General features: G+C 41.3%; 1 protein-coding gene across 9 annotated transcripts in view; it reads left to right on the top strand.

Moving 5' to 3' along the window:
* Positions 1716 to 20657, top strand: part of ATF1 (activating transcription factor 1) — a 62277-nt gene continuing 43335 nt past the window's right edge. Inside the window, exons 1-2 of one of the 9 annotated variants that reach the window (XM_018047788.1) lie at positions 1716 to 2135; positions 10472 to 10570. In XM_018047788.1, the coding sequence (XP_017903277.1) occupies positions 10478 to 10570 (93 nt within the window). In that variant the 5' untranslated portion in view covers positions 1716 to 2135; positions 10472 to 10477. The other 8 variants (XM_018047791.1, XM_018047790.1, XM_018047787.1 and 5 more) reach the window with 8 other exon arrangements.

Genomic DNA, 20657 nt, shown 5'->3' with positions numbered 1-20657 from the left:
CCAGGAGAGCCTGTGAGGTGCCACCACTGGTTTGACCAGTTTGCTTTAAAAGTTACCTTTGAAAGTTAAATTTCTTTGTTTTACTCTACTTCCTCACTTCTGAAGTCAAAGACCTGTCCTTCTGGTTTATAAAATTCTTACTATTGGGATAGAACTATGTGCATCATAAACAAGCCTTTTTTCCCCCCTTCATCTTCAGTTATTCCTTGAATTGCAGAAAAGCAGCTGGTACAGCTTGGGAAACTTCCATGAGAAAGAAACAGGCTGGTAGAAATATTAAATACTTGTGAGTGGCAGTGTTGCACAGCATAAAATCTGATTTAGACTTAAATGCTTTATAGGTGGAAAGGGGACTAAAGAAGGAGTCTGTGCACATTTTGAAGGTTTCAGTAAAATTTAGTTTCATGTGCTTAGTCATGTCTTACTCTTTGACTCCTCTGTCCATGGGATTTTTTAGATAAGGATACTAGAGCGGGTTACCATTTCCTCCTCCAGGGGAACTCCCTGACCCAGGGATTGAACCCACATCTCCTGTGTCTCCCGAATTACAGGTGGATTCTTTACCTGCTGAGCCCTCAGGTCTTTCAATGGTTGACATTTTCCAGTCCCCTTCCCCGCCCCCCCCCGTTCCCCCCTCCCCCGCCCCCCGCAGGCAATCCCTCTTGCCCAGATCAATATTTGTTAAGCATCCTGTCTTCCAAGGAGGAAATAACCCAGCAAGAAAGGAATAATAAATGTAGAACCAGCCTTTTGGTCATTAATATTCTGGATTCTAGAATGACTGTTGCTAGGCTTTGTTAATCATGAAAGGTTGATGTCCGAGAACCTCTTCTCCACTCTTTACTTTTATAGGACTATGCTTTCCTATGATAAATGACATTTTGATTCTTTAAGTAACGTTGGGACATAAGATGAGTATTACACTTTCCCCAATTTTGATAAGACACATTTAGGCTGGATAATTTACTTAATTGAAAAGCTAAAGTAAGGGCAATTGGGGACTTCCCTGGTGGTTCAGTGGTTAAGACCTTGTGTTTCCAATGCAGATTTGGGTTCCCTGGTTGGGAGAACTAAGATCCCACAAGCCACAGGGCTCTGCCAAAAACAAATAAACCTCGGGCAGTTAACTGTAGTAGTCAGTGTTTTCCTGAATGAATGACAATGGATAAACATTAGTGAGTTTTTAGGAGAGTCTGGCACAGTTTGGCACAGAGTAACTTGAGCTTTAAAGCACATTATCCGGCCCTAATTTAATGTGATAATTAAATCACATTATCCTTAAAGGTCAAAAGGGAAGGGCCCTATCGACTCAAGTTGCCTACGTGGAGATCTCAAGCTAGGAAAATTTTAGAAAAATTATGGAACTTTTTGTCAAGAGCAAATTAAAATGTTTATCATTTATTATCTCCAGAAAGTCAGCAAAGAACATTTGCAAGGAAATGGATAAACAAAAAAATTCAGATGTATCAGAATAATACACCATCCCTTCTCCAGAAAAGTAGACACTCATTAAAAAAAGGTTTAAAAAGCTTTTTGTAATGTATCAGAACGACGGTGTCATTGTATTATTATTGCTTTGGTCGGGTTGTGCGGCTTGCGCGATCTTAGATCCCAGACCAGAGATGGAGCCCTGCTTCCCCTGCAGTGGAAGCGCGTAATCCTAACCATTGCACCGCCAGTTAATTCCCGGTGTGATTTTATTTTACAACACTCGATTGTACTATAACTTTTCTCTAGTTTAAGTTGGGCTAAATCTGTGCTTCAGCGTGACACACTAACACACCCTGCCGACACCTTGTGGGTGTGGCTTTTAATCCTTTCATGTGTGATAAAAGATACAACTCTTAACGCCGTTTTATGGGATTAACATTAGTCTGAGTGGTAACAAAAACTGAGGACAAGCCTTCAGGCTTCAAGTCACTCTGTCTACAACAGGCGGCAGGTCAGGCGTGGGTCAAAGCCAGGACGACAGCTCTGGGCCGCACCAAGTAGGAGCCGAGCTGAGACTGACGCCACGAACCGAAGAAAACTACCTCAGGCCGAGCGGCCTCTTGAACCCCCGAGCGGGTGCTGGCCTCTGAAAACAGACGTCTGGGAGCAGTGAAGACAGCTACTGAAGCTAAAAGGAACTGCAGGTAACGCCACGCCCAACTCTCGCCAGAATAACACCTTTGCGACACGAACTCGCCATCCCTGGATACCCCGGCACAAGATGGCGGCGCGTCACGTGCGCAACGCGGTGACGTAGGACGGCGCCCTCACGGAAGGACCGCCCTAACCTCACCCCCCACGCTCTGTTACTCAGTTTTGCCCCCCTTCACTCCCCCGCCCCCGGCCTGGTGTAGATCATGCCGCCAGTGGCGGCCCTGACTGCCGAGGAAACGGTAGCTTAGGACAGTTGGCTGTTAAGTGACACTGATTCTCCCCGCCCCGCCTGACCCCTAAGAAAGAGGCACGTCCCCCGCCGCGTGAGGGGGTGGGGAAGTGGGTAGTGAATTCGGATCCACCTGGGAGGGGGGAGTGGAAGTTCCCCGCCCCGGACAGCGGCAAGGCAGCAGCCACAGGTAAGCAGGGGGCGGGGGAGGCGGGTGGGGACGTGCTCCCGTGTCCCCGGGCAAGAGGAGGGCGCGGGGACGCGGCCCCCGCGGGGACGCCGAGGCGGGTCGCGCGTCCGGTGGGGGTCGCGCGGGGCGGCTGCGGTGGGGGAGGGGTGCGGAGGGCGCTTGGCGGAAGGGGGAGGGGCTGCTCGCTCTCCCCCGGCGGGGCGCGCTTCCGGTTCTCGTTGCCTGGCCTGCTGCGCCGCTTCAGTCGGCGGTGTCTTCCTCCCTCCCTCCCGCCTGCTGTCCCCCAATGAAAATTAAAACGAAGACCTCCCGCCGCGGGGCGGTTTTCGCCTCTGAAGCCGCCTCTGCGGCCCAAGGCGAGAGCCCTCTGTCGAAGGTCTCGGGGTTGGGACGGGAGCCGTGGGGAGGGCAGCATGGCCTTGGCCTCCGCGCGTCGTCCGCCGAGCGCCGCCAGAGACCGGTTATCTTCGCCGAAGACCGTAGAGCGTGCCCGGCGCCCTCGGGGTGCGGGGCCCGGACCGCTCGCTGTTGGGCCAGAGCCAACCCTTATCATCCGGGAGCTTCCAGTCGAGTGGGGAGACATACGGTAGAATAATCATACACGAAGCAGTCATGGGAAGGTAGTGTGGAGTGACAGAACTCGTCTGTTTACCAACGGCAGACGTTCAAACCGAGAATACGTTCTCTTCTATTTCCTCCTGTATCACAAAACTAAGCATGGTATTTCAGAGCATCCACTTCGCCGTGGAGCATCCCGCTTGATCTCTACTATTATTGTAGATGTCAATGACTAGTTGTTCTGTCAACTTTTGAGGCGTAATGGGCTAATAGTCATCCGGATCCTTTCCGTTTCTGAGGCTTAATTCAGCATAAATTTGGCAAGCATCTTCGCCAAACTGGCCTCTTTTGTGATGTATTTGTTTTATCATAGCGAAGTATGTTTGCTTATGTTTGCAAAAATAATTTTATCCCGAAAATTTCATTATGAACAGATGTATGCAGTTTTATTTAAATGCTGTTTTTCCTATAGACTATAATATGCAGTTTTCTTCTGTCTCAATTAGAATCAGTACGGTGTTCTTAAAGACGAATATGTTCTATTGAATTTGCTATTAACTTTGACGGTTTGTCTGATACATTTGTGCAGTGCTGCTATATCACCAGTAGGTGGTAGTACCTTCAACATGTTTTTTTCCCCTTCACATGTCATCCCATTTATTTATATTGATACTACTGAATTTTCAACTCTAAAATAGGGTGTTCTCTTGCACCTGAATTTTCCTGTTTCTAAAGCTGGCTTGAAGTAATTTTCTGAAGATACCTTGTTTGATAAGGTATTTGAAGATATCATTGTTTCTATCAGTTTTAGGTAGGTAAACCCAACTAAACACATTTTATTGAGTAGTAGTAAGTGCAAGGTATTATTTTGGGAGTAGGATGTGGTCTTTGACTCCCTAGAGCTTGCCTTCTGGTGGCGAGACAAAACAGGTCATTTCAATTCTGTGATGAGTGCCATGAAAGGTAGAGGAAACTTGTGCCATGGGGATATAGCTAAGCTTCTAGACTTCATCTAGACCAGTCTAAGGGAGGCAGGAAGGTTTGCCTGTAAGAATAACTCATAGGAATAGGTCACATGAGGAGGGACAGTGTTTCTGGCAGAGGAAGCAGCATACGTAAAAGCTGGAAGGTGAGAGGAAGCATTGCAGGCACATTTAAAGAGCTGAAACAAATTAAGTATGACTGACAGCAGTTTTGAGGGGATATCATGAGTTGAGTTGTGGAAATGTTGAGCAGTAGACTTCTTGTCCTCAGACTTGTCCATCATCTACAGGTAGAGAAACTTAAGACCCGCTTCATAATACTCTGTTTGTTGATGTTTACTGTTTTACCGCATACCTGATGATCTCTGCTGGACACAGAGCATACGTTCACAAGGCCCTGTTCTTAGGCACCTTGAGACTGAGGGAAACAGACATGTCAATAAAAACAGTTTAGAAAGTTAAGTAACCTCATTATAAATAACAAGGTACAGTGGAACAAGGAAGGAAGGATCCAGAGCAGTTGGGTTTGGAATGAAACTTAAAAATGAGTTGGCCAGGTGGATAAGTTGGAGAGGTGAAGGTATTCCTGGAAGAGGGCAGTGTAGAATGAAAGAACATGGATTTGGGGTTAAAATAGTTCTGGCTTCAGATCTTAAATTCACATCTTAAATGAGATCCATAGAAATGGCAACTTCTTTGAACCTCTGTTTTAGTCCAGTTCAGTTCAGTAGCACAGTCGTGTCCGACTCTTTGCGACCCCATGAATTGCAGCACACCAGGCCTCCCTGTCCATCACCAACTCCCGGAGTCCACCCAAACCCATGTCCATGGAGTTGATGCCGTCCAACCGTCCCATCCTCTGTCGTCTCCTTCTCCTCCTGCCCTCAATCTTTCCCAGCATCAGGATCTTTTCCAATGAGTCAGCTCTTCGCATCAGGTGGCCAAAGTATTGGAGTTTCAGCTTCAACATCAGTCCTTCCAATGAACATCCAGGACTGATCTCCTTTAGGATGGACTGGTTGGATCTCCTTGCAGTCCAAGGGACTCTCAAGAGTCTTCTCCAACACCACAGTTGAAAAGCATCAATTCTTTGGCACTCAGCTTTCTTTATAGTCCAACTCTCACATCCATACATGACCACTGGAAAAACCATAGCCTTGACTAGATGGACCTTTGTTGACAAAGTAATGTCTCTGCTTTTCAATATGCTATCTAGGTTGATCATAACTTTCCTTCAAGGAGTAAGCGTCTTTTAATTTCATGGCTGCAGTCACCATCTGCAGTGATTTTGGAGCCCCCCAAAATAAAGTCAGCCACTGTTTCCCCAACTATTTCCCATGAAGTGATGGGACCGGATGCCATGATCTTTGTTTTCTGAATGTTGAGCTTTAAGCCAACTTTTTCAGTCTCCTCTTTGATTTTCATCAAGAGGCTCTTTAGTTCTTCTTCGCTTTCTGCCATAAGGATGGTGTCATCTGTATATCTGAGGTTATTGATATTTCTCCCAGCAACCTTGATTCCAGCTTGTGCTTCCTCCAGCCCAGCGTTTCTCATGATGTACTCTGCATATAAGTTAGATAAGCAGGGTGACAATATACAGCCTTGATGTACTCCTTTTCCTATTTGGAACCAGTCTGTTGTTCCATGTCCAGTTCTAACTGTTGCTTCCTGACCTGCATACAGGTTTCTCGAGGTAGGTCAGGTAGTCTGGTATTCCCAACTCTTTCAGAATTTTCCACAGTTTATTGTGATCCACACAGTCAAAGGCTTTGGCATAGTCAATGAAGCAGAAATAGATGTTTTTCTGGAACTCTTTCTTTTTAGATGATCCAGAGGATGTTGGCAATTTGATCTCTGGTTCCTCTGCCTTTTCTAAATCCAGCTTGAACATCTGGTAGTTCATGGTTCATGTACTGCTGAAGCCTGGCTTGGAGAATTTTAAGTATTACTTTATTAGTGTGTGAGTTGAGTACAGTTGTGCAATAGTTTGAACATTCTTTAGCATTGCGTTTCTTTGGGATTGGAATGAAAACTGACTTTTTCCAGTCCTGTGGCCACTGGTGAGTTTTCCAAATTTGCTGGCATATTGAGTGCAGCACTTTCACAGCATCGTCTTTCAGGATTTGAAATAGCTCAGGTGGAATTCCATCAACTCCACTAGCTTTGCTTGTAGTGATGCTTCCTAAGGCCCACTTGACTTCACATTCCAGGATGTCTGGCTCTGGGTGAGTGATCACACCGTCGTGATTATCTGGGTCATATGATAGTTTTATTCCTAGTTTTTCAAGAAATTGCCATTCCGTTCTCCTTAGTGGCTGTATTAATTCACATTCCAGCAGTGTACTGTCTCCACCATTTATTGTTTGTAGATTTTTTGATGATGGCCATTCTGACTGGTATGAGGTGATAACTCATTGTAGTTTTGACTTGCATTTCTCTAATAATCAGAGATGTTGAGCATTTTTCATGTGCTTATTAGCCATTTGTATGCCCTTTTTGGAGAAATGTCTGTTTAGGTCTTCTGACCATTTTTTAATTGGGTTGTTTGCTTTTCTGATGTTGAGCTGCTTGTATATTTTGGAGTTTAATCTCTTGTCAGTTGCTTCATTTGGTGGCTCAGAGGTTAAAGCATCTGCTTCCAATGTGGGAGACCCAGGTTCAGTCCCTGGGTCGGGAAGATCCCCTGGAGAAGGAAATGGTAACCCACTCCAGTATTCTGGCCTGGAGAATCCTGTGGACAGAGAAGTTTGGTAGGGTACAGTCCACGGGGTTGTAAAGAGTCAGACACGACTCATCGACTTCACTTCACTTCACTCACCCATTCTGAGGGTTGTCTTTTAATCTTGTTTATGGTTTCCTTTGCACAGCAAAGGCTTATAAGTCCCATTTGTTTATTTTTGTTTTTATTTACGTTACTCTGGGAGGTGGGTCATAGAGAATCTTGCTATGATTTATGTCAGAGGGTGGTCTGCCTGTGTTTTCCTTCAAAATTTTATAGTTTCTGGTCTTACATTTAGCTATTTAATCCATTTTGAGTTTATCTTTGTGTTGGTGTTAGGAAGTGTACTAATTCCATTCTTTTACATGTAACTGTCCAGTTTTCCTAGCACCACTTATTGAAGAGACTGTCTTTTCTCCATTGTATATTCTTGCCTCCTTGCCAAAGCTGAGGTGCCCATAGGTGCATGGGTTTATCTTTGGGCTTTCTATGTTCCGTTGGTCTGTATTTCTGTTTTTGTGCCAGTCCCATACTTTGTTGATGATGGTAGCTTTGTTGTATATTCTGAAGTCAGGAAGGTTGATTCCTCCAGCTCCATTCTTCTTTCTCAAGATTGCTTTGGCCATTCGGGATCTTTTGTGTTTCCCTACAAATTGTGAAATTTTTTGTTGTAGCTGTGTGAAAAATGCCATTGGTGATTTGATAGAGACTGCATTGAATCTGTTGATTTCTTTTGGGAGTAGTCATTGTCACAATGTTGATTCCTCCTCCCCAGGAACAAGGTATATCTCTCCATATGTTTATGTCAGCTTTGGTTCCTTTCATCAGTGTCTTATAGTTTTCTGTATACAGCTCTTTTGTCTTCTTAGGTAAGTTTATTCTTAGGTATTTTATTCTTTTTGTTTTCTGCTCTGTATTCTTTTGTCTTCTGAAATGGAGTGTATAAAAAGGCATTTTCAGTAGCAATAATATGTAGAAAGTATAAAATTGCATCTTTGATGCTATCTGTATGTTTAATCTGTGGGATTACCACTTCTCTTAGTGTAGATTAAAAATCACTGCACTCTTCCTAAAATAGAGTCCATATGTAGCTTCAAAAGCAGTTCAAGAAACAACAGAGAAGCACCAGATGAACTTGTCAAAATTTTAAAATAATCATAATTAAGTCATATTGGAAGAGTATTTGTATTAACATGATAGAAATAAAATTTATATGAAGAAATATAAGGTCATAGGGACAACACTAAGATCTGATGAATGGACAAATAATATAAACAGAGCTCACGCAATTAATGTAGAATTTTTTTTAAATGTGTGACAGCGTACCATTTTCCATCTATTGCGTTAGTAATGGCTTTAAAAAATTCCTGTTGCTTTCTCATGTGCTTCTGGTGGACTGGCTTCCCTGGTGGCTCAGAGGTTAAAGTGTCTGCCTGTGGGAGACCTGGGTTCGATCCCTGGGTCGGGAAGATCCTCCGGAGAAGGAAAAGGCAACCCATTCCAGTATTCTTGCCTGGAGAATCCTATGGACGGAGGAGCCTGGTGGGCTGCAGTCCACGGGGTCACAAAGAGTCAGATACGACTGAGCGACTTCACTTTCACTTTCTGGTGGACTACAGTTCTTTCAGAAAGCTTTAAATATTCGTACTTCTTAACCAAGTAATTCTCCTTTTTAGAATGTATACAATGGAAATGATTTTTTATGTTTATTTTAATTTTTTAATCAATTAATTAGTGCATGACTTGTGGGATCTTAGTTCCCTGACCAGGGATTGAACCTGGCCGCCAGCATTGAAAGTGCCAAATCCTAAACACTGGACCGTTAGAGAATTCTCTCTTTAAAAATTCTTTGAATTATGGGAAAATACACATAAAATAAGATTTATCATCACAAGCATTTTCAAGTATACAGTTCAGTAGTGTTAAATACATTACATTGTTGTGCAGCCAATCTACAGAGCTTTTTCATACCATTAAACAACAACTCTCCATCTCTCCCTCCTGTCCCTGATAACCATCATTCTTTGTTTCTATGGGTTTGATTATTCCTAAGTAACTTAAATATGTGAAAGCATTCAATATTTGTCTTTTGGGAACTGGTTTATTTCACTTAGCATTATGTCCCCAAAGTTCATTTATATTGTAGCATGTATCACAATTTCCTTCCTTTTTAAAGCTGAGTAGTATACCATTATATTCGTATATCACATTTTGTTTATTCACTCATCCATTAATGAACATTTTAGTTGCTTCTGCCTTTTGGCTATTGTATGCAGGGCTGTATTCTGCCATGTACAGGGCTGTACAAATATCTCTGTAAGACCCTGCTTTCAATTATTTGGATAGAGGCACAAATACGGGATTGCTGGATCATATAGTAATTCTGTCTTTAATTTTTTTAGTTACTACCATGTTGTTCTTCCTAGTGATTGCACCAGTCTACACTCCCAACTATAGTGCACAAATGTTCAGTTTCCCCACATCCTTGCTAACCCTTATTTTCTGGTTTTTAATAAATATTAGCCATCATAATGGATGTGAGGTGGTATCTTATTGTAGTTTTGATTTGTATTTCTCTGATACTTAATGAAATTGAGTATTTTTTCATTTTTTGCTGGCCAGCCTTTTCTCTTTTTATGCCTTTCCACATAATTATAAAAACCTTAAATTCTGCCTAAAACTTCTATCAGTTTCTAAGTAGTTCTACTTGATATATTCCATCTCTCATAACCCACTTATTCTCATTCTTATCCAGCCTATATGCCCTGCAGTTGATTAGATCATCTAGATCTTTAGAAAGTCTTTAGGTATGACTTCATTCATTTATTCTGTTCAACCTTTGCTCAATAAATTCTCTATATTAAACTAGGTATCCAATTAGAAACTGTTCCCTAGACTGCAGAAAAGAATGCTTGTGTCCCTGCATATCATACTTTTTAAAAAAAATTTTATCTAATATTTATTTTTGGCTGTACTGTGTCTTGTTACTGCATGTAGGCTTTCTCTGTTGCTGACAGGTGTGTGGGGGGGGTGGGAGCGGTGCTGCTCTTCGTTGTGGTGCGCAGGCTTCTTGCAGTGGCTTCTTGTTGCAGAGCGGAGCCTGGGCTCAGTGGTTGTGGCACACAGGCTTAGTTGCTCCATGGCACGTGGAATCTTCCTAGACCGTGTCCTCTGCATTGGCAGGTGGATTCTTAATCACGGGACCTCCAGGGAAGTCCTGTCATACTTCTTGAGTGGGGTAGCATTTGAAAATGTAGTCATAATAATTTATGTTTGTATACCATTTATTAAATTTAAACGTGATCGTATGAATCAAAACTCAAAAAAAAAATTAAAAGAATATGCAAGGAAAATCTCTGTTGTCTTTCTATACCATAGCTACCAATTCTCTTCCATGGAGGCAACCAAGTTATACTCTATAGCACTTTTTATTTGCCATTTTAAGATTTTATCATTAGGTCACTATACACCCAAGAGCAGAGGTATAGGAACATGAGTCTGGATAAACTGAACTAAGCCTTTAGTATGGAAAAGCTCTGTTTCGTTCTTCTGAAAAAGTATGCATGTTAAGAAGAGAAATGTCATAAGATTTTTTGAAAATGAAGTTAGAAAGCATCTTTTAACTGATTTTTTTTTTTTCCTCACAGTTGATTATGGAAGATTCTCACAAGAGTAACACTTCAGAGACAGCACCTCAGTCTGGTTCAACAGTTCAGGCAGCTCATATTTCTCATATTGCTCAACAGGTAAGGCAGGAACCAGCCAAAATATTGAGCCAGTTAGCAGTGTTTGTTATTGCAGATGAATCTGTTGTTTGAAGTCAATAATTACTAACATTCAAAAAAATAAGCAATAGAGGAAAACTAAAATGTTGAAATGTATGGAAGGGAGAAAAGTTTACGTATGTTGTCAAGATGATTCAGTTTTATTATCTTTTCTACAAAATATACTTAGTGTTGTTTTAATATGTATATACTTCTCAGAACTTGAGGAGATATTGAAAGATTTCATTTTATGTGGTACATGATTAGTTTTTTTTTTTTCAGACTAATTTTGTTGCTACTTAAGACAAATGAAAAATTATTTGGTTCTTTAGGCTAACTTGAAATAGAGAATAATAGTTTCAGGACTCAAACCATCTTCAGTTCAGTATATGTATTATGGATATATAGAAAATATTTTTGCTTAACTGGAAAACAGGTATATTCATTTGATAATTTAATTGACAGACATGTACGTTGCAGAACTGATGTTTTTTTGTTTTAATTTTTAAGTTAAAAAAAAACACATTTTTTTTGGCTACATGGTAGGCAGGATCCTTAGTTCCTTGATCACAGGTTGAACCAGTGCCCCGTGCAGTGGGAGCACAGAGTTTTAACCACTGATCCGCCAGAGAAGTCCCAAGAATTAATGATAGTTTTAAAATTAGTTTATTCGTTTTTGATTGTGTTGGGTCTTCGCTGCTGCCTGGGCTTTTCTCTAGTTGTGGAGATTCAGGGACCACTTAGGTTGTGGTGCATGAGCTTCTCATTGCAGCGGTTTCTCTTGTTGCAGAGCACAGGCTCTAGGGCGTGCAGGCTTCAGTTGTTAAAGCTCATGGGCTCCGTAGTTGCAGCTGGTGGGCTCTAGAGCTCTGGCTTTAGTAATTGTGGTGCACAGGCTTAGTTGCCCCATGGTATATGGGATCTTCCCAGACCAGGAATTGAACCTGTGTCCTCTGCACTGGCACGCAGATTCTTATCCACTGTTTTTAAAATTTCGAATTGTCTGATCCATGCATCTTCCTTCATATGCCTCCACCAAAACAACATGTGGCATATATTTAATGTAGCAGCAGATAAAGAGAATTCAGCTATTTTCTATTAACTCAAACATTAAGGAGATATGCAGAAATGTAAAACAATGTCATTTCTCTCACCTTGGGGGGAGATATTTAGTTTTATTAATTAAAATATTATGTTAATATGTAGTGGATATAAAAATAATGTCACTGACTTTGTATCCAGATCCTTGTTGTTTGATTGCTTTATTAGACTCTAAATTCTGTAGGGAAAAAGTATCTAATACAGTAATTATTCAGTAATTCACTATAAGGTGGGGATATAGCAGTGAACAAAAGTTTCAGTTCTCATGGAACATATATTCTAGTATTGGAGAGAATAAAACATATTAGTTGGTAATATGTGCTGTGAGGCTGATAGAGCAGGATAGGAGGGATAGGGGATTGTTCATGGGGATGGGGACTTGCCGTCTGATATAAGCTGGTCAGAGAAGTCCTGTCTGTGGACATGTCTCTTTACTTATATGGACCAACAACTGTAAACTCGAAGACTGAACTGCATGGGGCATGGTTACAGGATAGCGGGGCAGCCACTGTGGTGGGAGAGGCGGGTGACACAGGGGGAGGCGGGGAGGCTGGGCTGGGAGGGGAGCTGCCGATAATGTACTACTGTAAGAGTTCTGCCTTTTAATCTCGGTAAGATGAGGAACCTTTGGAGTGGGGTGAGTAAAGTAATCTGACTGATATTTTAATAGGATCATTCTGTCTGCTTTGTGGAGTGGAAGTAGGAAAACCAGTTAGGAGGCTGTTAAAGACACTAAACGTGCATGAAAGACAGCTGTGGCTCAGACTAAGGTGGAAGCAGTGGTGGTGGTGAGATAAAGGTAGACTGTGGGTGCAATTTGATTGTGAAGCCAACAGTGTTTGCTTTGGGATTGGATGTGGGTTTAGAGGAAAAAGGAGTTAAGATTGACTCTCCAGTTTTTGACTTGAATAACTGTTATAATGGAGTTGCCATTGATTGAGATGGACAACACTGGAACTTTTTTCTTTCTTTTTGGGGAGATGTTGCAGGAATTTGGCTTTTGGGCATGTTAAGTTTATGGTACTATCTGTATTAGTTTTCTGTGTTGCAAAACAAATCACTACAAATATAGTGGCTTAAAACAACACGTATTGGTTATCTCATAATTTCTGTAGGGTCAGGCACTTCTTAGTTGGGTTCTCTGCTTCACAGTTTCACAAGCTGCATCAAGATGTTGGCTAGGGCTGCCTTTTTATCTGGAGACTAGGACCGAGAAGAATTCACTTCCAAGCTCACTCAGTTTGTTGGCAGGATTCATTTTGTTGCAGCTGTAGGACTGAGAACTTTTTTGACTGGAGTCCACCTTCAGCTCTTAGAGGTCACCTACAGTTTGCAACTCACAGCATGGCAGCTTGCTACTTTAAGTTCAGCAAGAGAATTAGAATGAGTCAGCTGACAAGACAGGGCCTTATATAACATAATGAGGGATGATACCCTATTCCTTTCCCATAAAACGTGACATAATCACAGGAATGGCATTCCACCATCTTTGCCTTATTCTGTTGGCTTGAAGCAAGCTACAGATCCCTCTAACACTCACACAAAGGCATATACACCAGAATGTGGAGACCATGGGGGCCACCTTCAAATCTCTCTTTCAAATCATACAAGTAGACTTGTCCAGCAGGTAGTTGGATATATATGGTCTGGAGTCCAGAAGAGAGGTCCAGACTAGAAATATAAATTTAGAAGTTCTAGATGTATAGGTAATATTTGAACTCATGGAGTGATTTCTGGCTTCCTTTTAGGATGTAGAAAGCTGGAAAGCATATTGCTCCCACTGTGAAACAAGAATAAGCTATTGTGTATAAAAAATCATAACTTCTCTCAATGCATTAGAAGTGGGATGTGGGCATGGCTCACCTGTAGCAGAGCACAGGAAGGAAGTAGGACTTTCCTACGGGGGGGGAATAGAATTTAGCTAAATTTCTAATGAATTGCCAAAGTCCTGCTTTTCTCCAAGGACCTCCAAGAGTTGCTTATGAGAAAGATTAGGAAGCAAGGGATATAGAGAATGCCTCTCTAGGTGGTACAGGCCTGCCTAGACCCTTCATCTTTGTGGAAAAAAGCTTTAAGCAACTTGGGCAAGGGAATAAACCCAAATTTTCCATTATGGGTGGGAGAAGTGAAAAGAAAAAGAAAAAGAAAATCCATAAACCCTGAGGGAAGGGCAGAAAACTTTCCCAGGTTCAGATCATTAGTTTGCCTACTACTGGGAGAAAGCCTCACTTCCTGAGACTAAGACTTGTTCAGTCACTAGGTTATGTCTGACTCTGCAACCCCATGGACTGCAGCACACCAGAACCAGACATCACTGTCCTTCAGTATCTCCCAGAGCTTACTCAAATTCATGTCCATCACATCGGTGATGCCATCCAACCATCTCATTCTCTGTCGTCCCCTTCTCCTCCTGCCCTCAATCCTTCCCAGCATCAGGGTCTTTTCCAATAAGTTGGCTCTTGGCATCAGGTGGCCAAAGGATTGGAGTTTCAGCATCAGTCCTTCCAGTGAATATTCAGAATTTCCTTTAGGATTGACTCCTTTAGTTTGATCTCATTGCTGTTCAGGGGACTCTCAAGATCTTCTCCAGAATCACAATTCAAAAGCATCAATTCTTTGATGCTCAGCCTTCTTTATAGTCCAGCTTTCATATCTGTACGAGACTACTGGAGAAACCACAGCTTTGACTATATGGACCTTTGTCTGCAGTGTGATGTCTGGTTTTTAATACGCTGTCTAGGTTTGTCATAGCTTTTCTTCCAAGGAGCAGGTGTCTTAATTTCATGGCTGCAGTCACCGTCCACAGTAGGTTTTGGAGCCCAAGAAAATAAAATTTGTCACTGTTTCCACTTTCCCCAGCATCTATTTGCTATGCAGTGATGGGACTGGATGGCATGATCTTAGTTTTTTGAATGTTGAGTTTTAAGCCAGCTTTTTCACTCTCTCACTTTCATCAAGAAGCTCTTTAGTTCCTCTTCGCTTTCTGCCATTAGAGTGGTATCATCTGCATATCTGAGGTTTTGATATTTCCCCTGGCAATCTTGATTCCAGCTTGTGCTGTATCCAGCCTGGCATTTCGAATGATGTATTCTGCATATAAGTTAAATAAGCAGGGTGACAAGTATACAACCTTCACGTACTCCTTTTCCAATTTTGAACAGGTCAGTTGAGACTAGGCCAGGATAACAGAACTTCCCCATCTGCCCCCATTCCTCCAAGCATGTAAAGCAATAGCAGTCTATCCCCTGCCCTTGGGGAGTGCTAAGAGTTTAGAGAGACACTGGGTCAGGTATACAGAGAAAGCCTAAGGCTGAGGGTGGAGCAAGAACGTTAAGAAAAACCCTCTGGCAAACCAGACCCCACCCTAAGCAGAAGGTCACAGCAGAGGAATTTGGAGCTGGTAGGGCACTTAAGGGAAGCCAGTGTCTCAGAGGTAAAGAATCCGCCTGCGGTGCAGGAGCCACAAGAGATACCGGTTTGATCCCTGGGTCTGGAAGATTATTTGGAGAAGGAAATGGCAACCCACTCCAGTATTCTTGTGTGGAGAATCCTGTGGACAGAGGAGCCTGGTGGGCTACAGTCCAGAGGGTCTCAAAGAGTCGGACAGGACTGAGCGACTAAACACAGGAAGTGTACTTGAGGTAATCATAACAGAACCCAAGCTCCTGAATGGGGGTTTCAACTCCTGAATGGACTGACTCATCCCCGCCCCCATCGCCTCCACTAAAAGCCTAGTAAAAAGAAGTAGTGTGCCTATTTTTAGGCATAAATACTGTTTCCTCAGCCTCTACTCTCCTTGCACATGATGTCCTTACACATGAAGCACATACAAAAAAGCAAAAAAAACCCCAAACACCCACTGTCAGAAGTAGACTCAGGGTAACTCAGTTGTTAGAAATATCAGATAGTGCATTTAAAATAACAATAATATATTCGAGGTTCTAGTAGAAAAGGTGGAGAACATGTATGAACAAGAGGTAAATTTCAGCAGAGGAACAGAAACTATGCAAGAGTCAAGTGGAAATGCTAGAAATAAAAATTGTGACATAGATGAAGTATGTTTTAGGGTTTATTCATACACCTGACACAACTGAGGAAAGAATCCATGAACTTGAAGATAGACCAACAGAAATTATCCAAAGAGAAAAAGGGGAAAGGAAAACAGAGCACCTGAGATTTGTGCCACAATATCTCGAGATTACTGGGGTTGAGTGTAGTCAGAGATGAAGTCAATGGGTTTGATTCTGGGACTCCCAACATTTGGGGTTTGGGGAGATTGAAAAGGGATGGCTGAAGTGGTAAAAAAAAACAAGAGAGAGATTAGGATTTTGGAAATTAAGAATGAGGTGATGGTCAGCTATGTAAATTGCTGCTGGTAGGTCAGATGAGGAGTAACAATAACTATTAATGTAGTTGATTTTCACTTTTCAAGGATTCTGTATTTGCAGATTTACCTACTTAGTAAAATTTGTTTGTAACCCCCAAATCAGTATGTACTTTTATGGTCATTAGTAGACATGTGTATTGTGGTGAAAAATGAGTCACTTTCTCAGTTGAGGCTGAATAATGGCAGTGTTTTGTCTTTTGTTAGCTCTCATACTATAAACTATTCTCTTTGTGGTCTAGTTATTGCCGTATTTTTCACATTACTGTGCTTTTTGTTGGTGATTTTGCTGTTTAAAATGGGTTCTAAGCCTAGACCTTAAGTGTTAAGTGCAAGAAAGTTATGATGTACCTTGTATAGAAAATAAATGTGTTATAATAAGTGTCATTCAGGTATGATTTGTAGTGCTGTTGACTGTAAGTTTGGTGTTAATGAATACTGTGTTCCAGACTGCTACAGTAAAGCTGATATTGCAATAAAGCCCAAGTCACACAAAGTTTTTGGTGTCCCAGTACATTTAAAAGTTATGTTTATAGTGTATTGTAGTCTGTTAAAATGTGCCTTAGCATTCTGTTTAAATAGTGAACATACTTAAATAGTGAACATAATTAAAAATACTTCACTGTGGGAATTCCTTGGTGATCCAGTGCTTTTAGGTAGCTAGATTGGGAATGTTAAGTAGGTAGATTGAGGATGAGCTATTCTGAAAGTTTTCTTTTGATACTTTGTTTTTCAGTCAAATAAAACATTTTGAGAACATAGGTAGACTAGGGATATGCAATAGAATTGTTGGAAAGCATTAACAGTCCACTTGAGGTTAGTGATCATGAACTTAAAGTGAGACAATTAAGTTCAGCTTGTTTTTTTCTCCAGTTGGATTCAGATACTTGTATACCAGCTACAGGCGTAGAGTATGTGAGTTCGCAGGTTGCTGTTTAGTGCAGAGACTACAGCAATGCAAGAAAAGACAAGGACATAGGTGTATGTGACACGGTGATAGTTATGCTGGACCTTGAAATTTAAGCTGTGTAAGGAAGAAGTGCGGACTTGATGGGGTTGAAAGCAGGGAAAAGATAGTAGGTGCAATGGATTATAGGTTTCTGTGGAGTCCAAGGATTGCTGAGATTCCAGATAGTAGAGTTAATGAAGGCAGAAAGCGAAGAAGAATTAAAGAGCCTCTTGATGAAAGTGGAAGAGGAGAGTGAAAAAGTTGGCTTAAAGCTCAACATTCAGAAAACGAAGATCATGGCATCTGGTCCCATCACTTCATGGCAAATAGGTGGGGAAACGATGGAAACAGTGAGAAACTTTATTTTGGGGGACTCCAAAATCACTGCAGATGGTGACTGCAGCCATGAAATTAAAAGACACTTGCTCCTTCAAAGAAAAGTTATGAGCAACCTAAACAGCATATTAAAAAGCAGAGACATTACCAACAAAGGACTGTCTAGTCAAAGCTATGGTTTTTCCAGTAGTTGTGTATGGATTTAAGAGTTGGACTATAAAGAAATTTGAGTGTCGAAGAATTAATGCTTTTGAATTGTGGTGTTGGAAAAGTCGCTTGAGAGTCCCTTGGACAGCAAGGAGGTCCAACCAGTCCTTACTAAAGGAGATCAGCTGTGAATATTCATTGGAAGGACTGATGCTGAAACTAAAACTCCAATACTTTGGCCACCTGATGCGAAGAACTGATTCATTGGAAAAGACCCTGATGCTGGGAACGATTGAAGGCAGGAGGATAAGGGGCCGACAGAGGATGAGATGGCTGGGTGGCATCATTGCCTCAGTGGACATGAGTTTGAGTAAGCTCTGGGAGTTGGTGATGGACAGGGAGGCCTGTGTCCTGGAGTCCATGGAGTCGCAAAGAGTCGGATACGACTCAGCGACTGAACTGAACTGATGAGGAGAGAGGTGGTGTTCTCCAGAGGAGAGCAGAGGTTCATTTATGGCAAAAAGGTGAAGGGGAAGGGCTCAGTACTTGATGCATTTCATTTAATTACAAAATATACATAGGTTGAGATGCAGCCTTGTTTAAGACCTGGTTTGAATCCTGGTTTTATCATTTAGTGACTGGAATATTAGCTTGAGCCAGCTTATTTAGACGTGATATTCAGCCCCTGGAAATTAAGGCATCATATGTGGTGATTTCTAAGGTCTTTTTCAGCTCATAGATTTCAGTAATTCTCATGCTGTAGAGAATTCTCACACTGTAGAGAAGCTTGTGTCCTTTAACCATGTGTGCATGGGGAAACAATGACAGTAGCAACAGCTAACGTGTATTGAGTATCCACTGTGTGCCTCGTGTATTCTAAACATGTTTTAACACCTTCAAACCTCTTAGCAACCTATTGTGGTTTTTTAATCCCCATTTTAGAGGTTCTTACAACTACTAAGGTTAGGGATATAATTTGAATTCCAGCAGTTTGACTTCCCACACAGCTTGGGTTTCCTGGGTAGCAGACAGTGCAATGGACATTAGCAGGCAGGAAAGTTTATTAGGAAGACTTTTGGGATTACCACCTGTGGAAGGGAAAGAAAGAAGTAGAAGGAAGCAGGATTGGGCAGAGGGAAAAGTTGGACTTTGATTCAGTCTCACTGAGGACCTCAGTGGGGATCTTTGAAGCTCAGATTGCTCTTCAGAATTGGGGTAAGGAACCAGCCAGGCTTTTTATTCATGCATGCACCAGGTATTCTGTCTTGACTGATCTGGGAAGGGGTATGTGTGACCTCAAGCAAGGTGACTAATCAGCCAGGGTATTTCCAAAGAGGGCTGACCACTGTTAGCAGCTGTCCTCCAGTAGCTGGGGAGGAAGTCTCTTAGCAGAGAAAGGGGATCTGGCTGTTGTATCATGGTGTCTGTTACAACTGCAGACTTTATAATCACCACAGTTGTTTGTTGGCTCCAGGCAATGGGCGAGGATAAATGAGGCTAATTTAAGAAATTCCAAATAAGCTTGACTCCAGAACACTTTTAAAACTGATTGATTTTCATTCCATTCATATTTTTGACATGAGAACTTGACCCAAGGGGGGATAAGCTAAGAGTGTGTGTTTACACGTGCACATCAGTGTTTTTGGTAATCCTTTCTTACCTGGAGGTTCTCTGTTTAATGTCTTGGATGTTCTCGGTCATCTGGATTTTACTTTTCAGGAAAGAAAGATTCTTCTATAGAGAGTTAAAAATCTAAGTTTATTTACGTGTTTCCAGTATGGATGGTATGGGGACTAGAAGGATAACTTCCCTTTTTCATTTGTATAATTGGGTCATTCACAGAGCTGAAAGTTTTAAACTTTGATTAGGTCCAGTTTATAAATTTTTCCTTTTATGGACTGTGCTGACTTTATCTAAGAACTCTTTGCTTAGTCCTAAATTTCAAAGACTTTTCCCCCATTTTCTCCTAAAGTTTTATAGTATTATATTTCACATTTAAGTCCATGATTGATTTTAAGATAATTTTTGTATAGATTTGAGGGTTTTTGTTTTCTGCTTGCCTGTGTATGTACAGTTGCTATAGCACTGTTTGTTGAAAAGAGTACCCTCCTCCATTGAATTGCTTTTGCCCTTTTATCCAAAATCATTTCGGGATATTTGTCTGCTTCTGAGTTCGCTGTTGCATTCCATTGATCTATATGGCTGTCTGTCTGTTAGTGCCTCACTGTCTTATGTACCATGTGTAGGAAGCCTTAACACTGGGAAGGTGATTCCTCCCATTTTGTTCTTTTTCAAATTGTTTTGGCTATTTTAGGTCCTTTTCCTTACAAATTTTAGAAGAAGCTTGTCGGTATCTATGAACATGTAGATCAGTTAGGGAGAACTGACATCCTATTCCCACATCTGTTTTGTTAGTCTTATAGCTAAGTATTTTATTTTCCTTGGGGCAGTTGTAAATAATATTGCATATTTTCTTTAGAGCTATTGTAGGTGATATTGTATTATTTTAGATTTCAGTTATTGTAAGGACATAGAAGTACAGTTGATTTTGGTTATTGATCTTGAGTCTTGCAACATTGCTGAACACACTTATTATTCTAGGAGGGATGATTTTGGTGTTTTCATTTGTTTTTAATATTCCTTAGGATTTTGTATGTTTAGTAGTGTCAGCTGCAAATAGAGTTGGTTTTATTTGTTTTCCAATCTGTATGCATTTTATTTCTTTTTCTTGTGTTATTGTAATGGCTAGAGCTTCCAGAATTTTCTTGAATAGAGTGATGAAATGGACATCCTTTCTTTTCCCAGTTTCGAAGGGAAAACATTCATTTTTTATCATTAACTCTGACATTAGCTGTGTAAGTTTTTATAGATCTTGTTTGTGAGTTTGAGGAGGTTCCCTTCTAAGTTTTCTGAGATTATTTTTTTCCCCATGAAATGATATTAAATCTGTCAGATGCTTCAGATGCTTTTTCTCTATCAGGTAGTGTGATCAGATGATTTTACAACTGGAAGTTCGTACCTCTTTATCTCCTTCACTTATTTCCCCCAACCTTCATTCCCTTTCTTTCTGGAAAATCTGTTCTCTGTATATGTGTATCTTTTGTTTGTTCATTTAAAAAAAGTAGATTCCATATATAAGTAAAACTATATAG

The sequence above is a fragment of the Capra hircus genome, chromosome 5 (genome assembly GCF_001704415.2).
Source record: "Capra hircus breed San Clemente chromosome 5, ASM170441v1, whole genome shotgun sequence".
NCBI classification, from domain to species: domain Eukaryota; kingdom Metazoa; phylum Chordata; class Mammalia; order Artiodactyla; family Bovidae; genus Capra; species Capra hircus.
Note: the sequence above shows the minus strand (reverse complement) of the source record. Positions and strands in the feature narration are given on the sequence as shown.